The following is a 10,000-nucleotide window of genomic DNA, read 5'->3' on the forward strand; positions in this document are numbered from 1 at the left end:
TACGTGACTAAAGAAACAACATTGGCAAAATTAAGGACCAAAAACAAACATGCTATCTTATTTAGAGTTGCATTTCACCCAGTTTAGTAATTTATGAACCACAGAAAATTGTTTTGTAATAAACACTGCATCAAGTTTGAAAAACAAACTACTTGCTAGTGGTGGTCTTTCCAACTATGTAGTATTACGTTAGCGAATATTAGCATAGTGCTTCTCAACGGGAGCTCTACAGCCCCCCAGGGGGACGTTAGGGAGCCCTCTGTGGGCGTTGAGGACACAGCTGAGAGCGGGGGCTCTCACCTGCAAATGCGTGGGCATTAGTTCATTTCATTTTTTAATGCTAAGGGGTTGTTGGCAGGCTTATGACGAGGTCAAAGGGGCGTTGGGAGTAGGCTCGGGAAGATTCACCGTTATGCATCAGAAAAGTGATACGATACGAAATCAAGATGCATCATATTTAAACTGTCTGCATCGATACAAACCGAATCATATCTGTCATAACTTTTTAGATTCTGGTCTATTTCTGGTTGCTATTCTCGTGCACAGCTGAGTGCAAAGAGGCAGGACCGAGTTTGCTTTGACAAGGAAAACAACAAAAACTCCACCAATACTTCCTCCGATTCGCCTTTTTTGCAGTGACGCCAAACAAGTTCTGGAGTGCATTTCTGGAAAGCGTAGTTGCTAACTATGTTAACTACTTTGTTGGTTGCAATGCAATTTCCCATTGGCAACTACCGAAGTTGCTAACTGCTAACAACTACCCTTTCCAGAAATGCACCACTGTGCAGAGCAGATGTAAATCCCAGCTAGTTTCAGTCAGTGACCTCTGACCTGGCTGTGTGTAGACCTCGGAGGGGGCGAGCGGGATGAAGATGTCGGAGCTGTCGTTGTCATTCTCCGTCAGGATCTGCTGCCTCGGACTCCAAGTCGACACGCTGGACAGGCTGCCCACCACCATCCTTAACAAGAGGAGAGTGAGAGAGAGAGAGAGAGAGAAAGAGAGAGAGGGGGGGGGGAGACAGGGAGAGAGGGAGAGAAAAGAGCAGAGAGAGAGAGAGAAAGAGAGAGAGACAGACAGACAGACGGACAGACAGAGAGGGAGAGAGGGAGAGGAAAAAGGCAAAGAGAGAGAGAGAGAGACAGAGAGAGACAGAGACAGAGACAGAGAGAGACAGAGACAGAGACAGAGACAGACAGAGGCAGACAAAGAGAGAGAACAGAGATGCATAAATATCACAATATCTGGATTAACACTGCAAGGCACAAGCCCTGTTATAAATTACCTGTTACCAGAATAACAATGACCAAGTCATAAGTGTGTGTACGGTCATCGTAATGTAGTGCTATGGTAGTAATGGGTTATGGGTGCAACTTTGGGAGAGCGCTAGGGCTGCACGATTATGGAAAAAAATCATAATCACGATTATTTTGGTCAAAATCGTAATCACGATTATTAATCACGATTATTGATTTTTTGTAGATTTTTTGGAAAATTATAACAAGATGAAATATAACCAAGAATGAATTATATACAGGATGAGCAAAATAAAATGAATTGTAATAATTATGTAAAGGCAATAGCATGAAACTTCGGTGGACAGATTTCTGGCCAGAAACACCATCCTGTCAGTATGTTCTGGCTTCAAGGACGCTCTCAAAGGTAGTTCACTATTGCCACGATTAAATCACGATCAAAACAAGACTTCGATTTCACAATTTGATCACGATTTTTTATTAATTTCGATTGTGCAGCCCTAGAGAGCGCCACTCACTGGTCTGTGCTGGCCGTCTCCTGCTGCAGCTGTGCCGTCCGGCCTTTCCCGTACACGTCTTCATCCTCATCGTCCTCCTCCTCATTGTCGATGCTCTTGGTGTCCAGCAGCGATGGCGGTGGAGCTCCGTTGTGCGCCGCCGGAGGGGTGGTGGCCCAGCCCACGATGCCCGGCTCCAGCAGCCCGTTCTGGGACGGCGAGGGGTCCAACGCCTCCTGGGCATCCAGGACCTGGGGGGTGCATGCGTGTGTGTATGTTAGTATTGTCATGTTGGATACCAGGGTTTGATTCTGGCCCAAGGTCATTTCCTGATGCTCCCCCAATCCCCCTCTCTCTCTCCCACTGCTCTCCTGTCACATGCTGAATCTCAGATGGTGCACTTGTGCACTTCAGGCACTACAGGTATGTTTCAGTGCGTAACTAATACGCCATACACACTAAAACATGAACACTGAAGTGCACAAGTGCACCATTTGAGATCCAGCAACAGTCTTTACTGTCAAATCTCAAAGAAAGACATTAAAGCCCCCTAAAATAAATAAATAAATACATACAAATCTAACCTCCAGAGTGTCAAGCGACGGCCTGGGCACCCCTCCATCCTCCGCCTCTTCCCCTCCCACCCCATCCTCCTCCTCCTCCTCATCCTCAGGGCTGGGCCGGCCGATGGGCACGGGGGCTGTTGGCGTTGGCGTTGCTGTGAGGGTGGATGTGAGGGTGCTGATTGGTGTGGTGACCACCAGGCCCTTGCGGGGGCTGCGGATGCCCTCGTACGGCTGCTCCTCTGTGTCGTGGTCGTCATCGTCGTCGAAGGAGATGATGTTGGTCACCTTCTTCTTACGACGCCGCTCCTTCCTCAGGCCTGAGTCTGGAGGAGAGAGGGGGGAGGGGAGAGAGAGAGAGAGAGAGATGGGATGGTAGAGGAGAGGAGAGGAGAGGAGAGGAGAGGAGAGGAGAGGAGAGAAGCGGAGAGGAGAGGAGAGGAGAGGAGAGGAGAGGAGAGGAGAGGAGAGGAGAGGAGAGAAGGGGAGAGAAGGGGAGAGAAGGGGAGAGAAGGGGAGAGAAGGGGAGAGGAAGAGAGAGAGAGAGCGAGAGAGCGAGAGAGCGAGAGAGCGAGAGAGCGAGAGCGAGAGAGAGAGAGAGAGAGAGGTGAAGAGGGGGGAGAATGAGAGGAGAGTTATGCCCTGTATCAGTAGTTGACACCAACACGTTTTCCTGAAATTTTGAGAAAAAAACATATTTGTAAAAGATAGATAAATTGCTAGATAGCAGGGGGGCTCTGTGGCCCCCACATTTGGGCTTACATTGCCCATTTCCTGACCTTGCCCCTGCCCCATCTCTCTCTCCCAGTCATTTCCTGCCTACTCTCACACTGTCCTATAATAATAAAGGCTAAAAAGCCACCCAAAAAATACTTTAAAAAAAGATGGCTAGATGGCTAAATGGGCATCCGGCTACATAGATAGATATAGTAAATCTTTTAAAAGGCACATTAAAAATACTGTATATCATATTAAAAACATCCAGAGAACAAATCTACTGCAGAATAAGTGAAATGAATCCTGATGAGATGAGTGTTGTCAACACATCCTGGTGGTAATGGGATTGAGCCATTTCGTGACTTAAATCCGGATTACTATTGAATACCTCCAAAAATTCACTTTGAAACGCACTAAAATACACCATAATTCAGTCGAGCACGCCACGTCGATCTTCCTAATCCGCGTCTGGGAGACTTGCCCTACATCCATTAATATAAGAGAGTGAATAATTATTGCATAATCAACGCATAATGTTCATTACGACAGCTTTGCAACGTGCCATTAACCCTGTCATGGCATTCAGCCACAACATTAAGAAAAAAGCACAGACGGATAAGGGAAGACAAAATGTATACATGTATAATATTCAGATTAATCACTCCTGACAGAAAGGAGGATCTATTCTTGGCAAACGGTGTAATGGGAGTGCAGCCCACTGTCACTGACGCGCGCGCCGCGCACACACACACGCACGCACGCGTGCACACACACACACATTAAATTATACAAATTAAAGCATACTAGATAGTAAAGCTTGCATAAAAATGCACTAATGCATGCGCAAACACACCCATACATAAACACACCCGAACACACAGTCCTATTATAATGCTCCCAAAATGAAAAATCATTTTCTCTGTCATTACTCGCCTTCTGTCTGGCGGGATAATGAATAATTTTATACCTCCCCTAAGAGCTTGCAGCTCTTCACCTCTCCTCCCTCCTCTACTCTCCTCTCTTCTCAACTCCTACCCTCTCTTCTCCATCTCCTGTCCTCTTCTCTCACCCTCTCCTCTATTCTCTTCTCTTCTCCTCTACCTTGTCCTCTCCTTTTCTCTTCTAGGTCTCCTCTCCTATCTACTCTTTCTACTCCTCCCCTCTTCCCTCCCTTCCTCCTCCTCTCCTGTCCTCTATGCTCTCCTCTCCTCCCTCCTCTTCACTTATGGAACCTCTCTCCTCTCCTCTCCCATCATATCCTTTTCTCTCCTCTCGACTCCTTTCCACTCATCTCCTCATTTGCCCTCTCCTACTCAGTCCAACTCCTCTTCTCTCTTCTCCTCTCCCCGCTCACTCATCCTCTCACCCCTCCTCAATGGTGCTCAGTGCCACACACACATTGCTAATCTCCTCAACTAGACACAGCTGTCTGCCTTGCAATATTTTTTTTTTTGCTTACTCTTTTTACATTTGCAGCTTGCGGCTTGCTTCCAAGACCAATCTTTCTCCTCATGAGATATTTGGGTTTCAACTGTTGTGTCTGAAAGGGGTGTTTGGGTGACCGGCCATGTGTATTGACCCTGTGGAGCTCTCGATGGAACGCTCTGGTGAAAACAGGAGAGTAGAGGTGCACATTTAAATTTACCATGATTTGGAAGAATTCGGGTTAGCACCCCAACATCCCTTTCAGAGTATTCAGACAGCTTCCTCTAGTATCCACAGTTAATCCTGTTGGATGTGGTTCATCCTTCTTGGTGGTATGCAGACTAGGGCTGTAACGATATTGTATCGAACCGAGAAATCGTGATACACAGAGTCACGATACTGTATCGTGATACAAGGAGGCAGTATCGTGATACACTCTTAGTTTTATTACCCATTAGTCCAGAAAACAACCTTATGATTTAATGTGATAGTGTTTCCAAACTTCAGTGGAGATACATTTCAGAAATCGTGGGGCGTATCGAACCGTAGGTCAAAAATCGTGCTACTAACCGAATTGAGAGTTGAGTGTATCGTTACAGCCCTAATGCAGACATTACCCTGGATACCGTGGCTCTTGATACATCACAAAGACTTGCTGTCTCAGTCAAAGATGCAACAGTTACACTCGCACCAAGAATGTCTCCTTTTTGAACTCTAAGTCACCCATAATGTTGTGTGCATTGCAAAATTTTGAGCAAAACTGCTCTTACTCTGCTAATTGAACCTTCACACTTCACGTTACTGGTGCAATGTGCAATTAATGAAGATTGGCCAACAGGCTGGTCCACTTGAGCCATGAAACGTTCCACACTTAAAAAAGGTGTCTCACTTATTTTGTCCAACCCCTGCATATCCTCTATCAAACTCAAGGTATGCTTTTCCCCTCCCCAACACTGTCTTACTCAACTTGGCCACAGAGAGAGACAACAACTGTTGCTTGGCAACGGCGGACAACATTTCGCTGTTAGAAATTGTTGCTTGGCACTGATAAGACGCCTGACAATTTCAGCCAGAGCTATTTCTTTTTTTTTTCGGAGTAGTGTTAGAGGATGAATAAACAGAAGGGAAATAAAGCCAGAAGAGAGCGGTGAAGCACTCCAACTCAATTAGGAGGCAGCAAAGGAGTTATGTAAAAACAATGGAGGCAACCATTGCAATTCTGGAGCGTGCTGCTATCCGCATAACTCTGTGTGTGTGTGTGTGTGTGTGTGTGTGTGTGTGTGTGTGTGTGTGTGTGTGTGTGTGTGTGTGTGTGTGTGTGTGTGTGTGTGCGTGCGTGCGTGCGTGCGTGCGTGCGTGCGTTTCTAATGTAGTGTCAGTGTGTGCTTCTGTGTGTACAGTATAGTATGTGTGCGCAATGTTCGTGGAGCTAATGCTGCCATTTTGTGCTGTGCCATGCTGTGAAGTGTGCGTGTGTGTGCGTAGTGCCTGCGTAGTGCCTGCATGCCTGCATGCCTGCGTGCGTGCATAGTGTGTGCATAGTGTGTGCGTAGTGTGTGCGTAGTGTGTGCGTAGTGTGTGCGTAGTGTGTGCGTAGTGCGTGCCTAGTGCGTGCCTAGTGCATGCGTGCCTAGTGCATGCGTGCATAGTGCGTGCATGCGTGCATAGTGCGCGTGTGCGTGCATAGTGCGCGTGTGCGTGCATAGTGCGCGTGTGCGTGCGTGCTGTCCATCCCTTACCTGCAGAGGTGCTGCGTGGCATCACAGGCAGTGGGTCGGACGCCCCGTCGGCTCTCGGGGCAAAGCCGGGCACCACCGCCGTAGCGGAGCCGATCTCCCTCAGCAGACTGCTGACGCCCTGCGTGTAGGGGAGTAAATCACAGATTCCATGACGATACGATTCAATATCGATATCTCATTACTCGATGCGATACGATGCGATTATTTTCAATACTTAAGAATGCCCCACGCTACGATACGATTCAATATCGATATCTCATTACTCGATGCGATACGATGCGATTATTTTCAATACTTAAGAATGCCCCACGCTACGATACAATACGATTCCATTAGACTTTTTTCCAATTCCTTTTCCACTTCTATTATGTTATGGAGCTAGGGCATTGGGCAGCGGTCAGTGATTTGATTATTTTCGATACTTAAGAATGCCCCATTATACGATGCGATTTGATTCAATTCGATTCAAGTCAGATTATATTGCGATATATCGATACGTTTCGATTATTATTTACACCCCTACCTCAAGTCAAGTTGGTTTATTGTCAATTTCTTTACATGCACTGGTCATACAAAGAATTTGAAATTACGTTTCTTGCTTTCCCATGCAGACATAGACTAATCTAGGTAAGGACATAGACAATATAGACATAGACAGTACTCATACATGGACATAAGACAGTATGGACATAGACAGTGCTCATACAGACATTTAAAGTGCAAGACCTACCTGCGTGGACTCCTTCCACAGGCTGCTCATGCCCTGCGTGGACTCCTTCAGGAGGTTGGACACGGCGGCACTGCCCACGCCAGCCACCCCTCCCACCCCTCCTCCTCCTGGCCCGCGGCTCTGGCCGTTCAGGTCGTAGTTGTCGATGTTGATGGCAAACAGGATGGAGTTCAGGCCTGTGTGGGGGTGACAAGGGAAGTGTTATAGTGTGCTGTGTAGGGCAGCCGTGGCCTAGTGGTTAGAGAGTTGGTCTTTCAATCTAGGGGTTGCAGGTTTGATTCCCCCCAAACCTCTCCCTACATCTCCATGCATGGCTGAAGTGCCCTTGAGCAAGGCACCTATCCCCACATTGCTCCAGGGACTGTAACCAATACGCTGAAAAATAATAACTGTAAGTCGCTTTGAATAAATGAAAGCATCAGCTAAGTGTAATGTAATGCTGTGCTGTGCTGTGCTGTGCTGTGCGTTACATTACATTACATTACATTTCGCTGAACCCTTTATCCAAAGTAACTAAGGACTGGGATATGCTTGCAGAAAGCCAATCAAGGCTCTCATTAATATTTGCCACCAACCTGTACCTGTGCGTTACATTACATTACATTACATTGGCCCTACCGTGGCTTAACGGTAGGTCACTTGTCCTCTACTTGGCCGACCCGGGTTCGATTTCCGACCCGGGTCCTTTGCCACCCCTTCCACTTCTCTATCTCCCAACTCACTTCCTATCTCTGCTTCACTGTCCTGTCATATAAAACACCAATAAAGGCTTGTAAAGCCCCCCAAAAATACTTACATTACATTACATTACATTTCGCAGAACCTTTTATCCAAAGCAACTAAGGACTGGCTTGCAGAAAGCCAATCAAGGCTCTCATTAATATTTTCCACCATTGTTTGACTCTACCTTAACCTAAACATGGATGTTGGGATGATCGTCCCCTGGCAGTTGAGTCAATACTGCACCATGTGTGTGTGTACCTTGTGTTGAGGTGTGCTACTGGTTACCGCACGCAAAATAGGGTGCATCAAACGTCCCAACATTTGAAACTCCTGCTCTGCTTTTGCAGCATAGTTCCTTTGTACCAACATAACTCTTCTAAATCTTAGCAAATTTGGTCAGTGTTAAAGGGTAGCACAATAGGCTTGAAGTTGGCAGTGAATGGGCGATTTTAGCCAAACAAGTGAAAAATGTGTATTTAGACTATTTTGATCAAAAGTATTCAGGAGTATCATTTGGCAGAATGCTCAAATTGCCCTTCCACTTTCCCAGATATGAAATTCCTTTAGCAAGGTTTTAGCCCCTACACGCTTATATTCGAACGTCCATGAAGCCATCTTTTAGCCATCTTTTGGGTGTGTGATGTTCTGGAAAGGCAACTGAAGCATTCTTCCAAATGACTTCCCTTACTAGATTTGATCAACACAGCCTAAAAACAAACTTTGCAACGATTTCTGCCATTCGAAATGTCAAGCCTCTTGTGCCACCCTTTCACATTAATCTAATTTGTTAGAAATTTGCAAGGAAGTTATGATAGTGCAAAGGAACAAATACTGCAGGAGCAGAGCTGAATTTTGCAACGTTTTTTATTTTCAAGGAGATGCACCCTGACGCAAAATTGGCATAAAATATGCAAGGGAACACGTTCATACACAAAATGTGCATGCACATTTTGCATGCACATGCACAAGTGTCCTGCAGCAAGAATATTTCAGGCCTTACAAGTTCATAATCAGCAGCATACAATATGTATATATGTTGTGTGGCTTCCTATTGGGCGAAGAGCCAGTAATAACGTTCATATACCTATACTATGTACGAGAAATAAATGTTCACGATAGATGTATGACGTTCATTATGTCTTGAGGTCATATTAAATATTCAAGTTATTTTGTTTCAGACATAAGATAACAAACTTTTACTTTTACTGAAACAAAAGAACTTGAATATTTAAATGTCCATGATGTTGATGGTGAAGAGCAGGGGTGCCCAACCAGTCGATCGCGAGCTACCAGTCGATCTCGAGGGGAGTGGCAGTCGATCGCGAGACATGTAGGCCTAATGTGACGGGGAAAATATTGTCTTTCAAAAGTAGGCTATGTAGCAAGCTGCTGGTACTGTATTGGTTAGATAATTAGTCCCACGGTCAGGGACGGATTATGACTTCATGGGCCCCTGGGCCAGACAACAAGGAAGGCCCCTCCTTTCCATGAGCATCGTTGGTTTACAGAAAAAAAAACAGTGTAAGCCAGATGTTGTAGACCCTATATTAAGGCCCGCCGACAGGGGGATCAACCGGTTTGTTGTCCCGGGCCCAGGATTGGGTCCCCATTACATTGCATTTATTTGGTAGGGGGTCCTTTCAGATGATTTTGTCCTGGGCCCAGCAAAAGCTGTCGGCATGCCTGTCTATATTGTTGGGGGTTCTGGGGATTTGTCCCCCAAGAAAATGTGAAAATACAGTTGTTAAAAAGTGCAATTTTAACGCCCTATGAGAATGAAACTATAGAGGCCTGAGCTGCAGGGCCCCCTTGGCTCTTGGGCCCTTGGGGCTGGGCCCGGTAGGTCCGTGGTGTAATCCATCCTTGCCCACGGTAACACAGAATGAGGGGAAAGCATTAGGAAGTGACCGTAAGGGTATTACAGTTGATTCATGTGTGCACACATGTAACATCGGGTGAGTAACATGTGCGCAACGATGCGTTATGACGCGGCGATATGCGAGGATCTTCGTCCAAATCGCTAGTCGCATGCATCATCGCTAACTGCGTTTACATCGCGTGCCGCGTGTAAGGGAAATGTTAGTTATTGACATGTATGGAATTCACTTCAATTTGTGCTGTTTCTTGCTTCAGTTGTGGACAAAACGATTGGCCAAACTCACAATAGAAAGCCTTTGCTGTGCTACTGAACAGGGGTGTTAACCAATCCAATGAGTTCTCTCTCTCTCTCTCTCTCTCATAGTAAAGTGAACTTAACTAGCCTACTATTTACCCATAACAAATGGTGAATTTCTGAGCCCTTTTTAATTTGTAGCCTACCACTGAAGGCATGATGATGCTTCATCATATTTT

General features: G+C 46.0%; 1 protein-coding gene across 1 annotated transcript in view; it reads right to left on the reverse strand.

The window, feature by feature from the left end:
- The window catches only part of snx29 (sorting nexin 29), a 272,778-nt gene that overhangs the window by 247,721 nt on the left and 15,057 nt on the right, over window positions 1-10,000 (reverse strand). Inside the window, exons 7-11 of the mRNA XM_063220583.1 lie at window positions 6,926-7,101; window positions 6,196-6,313; window positions 2,336-2,640; window positions 1,773-2,002; window positions 832-959 (exon numbers count right to left, since the gene is read on the reverse strand). Coding sequence (XP_063076653.1) covers window positions 832-959; window positions 1,773-2,002; window positions 2,336-2,640; window positions 6,196-6,313; window positions 6,926-7,101 — 957 coding nt within the window. The remainder of the gene's footprint in view (window positions 1-831; window positions 960-1,772; window positions 2,003-2,335; window positions 2,641-6,195; window positions 6,314-6,925; window positions 7,102-10,000) is intronic.

This window comes from Engraulis encrasicolus, chromosome 17 (assembly GCF_034702125.1).
Source record: "Engraulis encrasicolus isolate BLACKSEA-1 chromosome 17, IST_EnEncr_1.0, whole genome shotgun sequence".
Taxonomy (NCBI): Eukaryota; Metazoa; Chordata; class Actinopteri; order Clupeiformes; family Engraulidae; genus Engraulis; species Engraulis encrasicolus.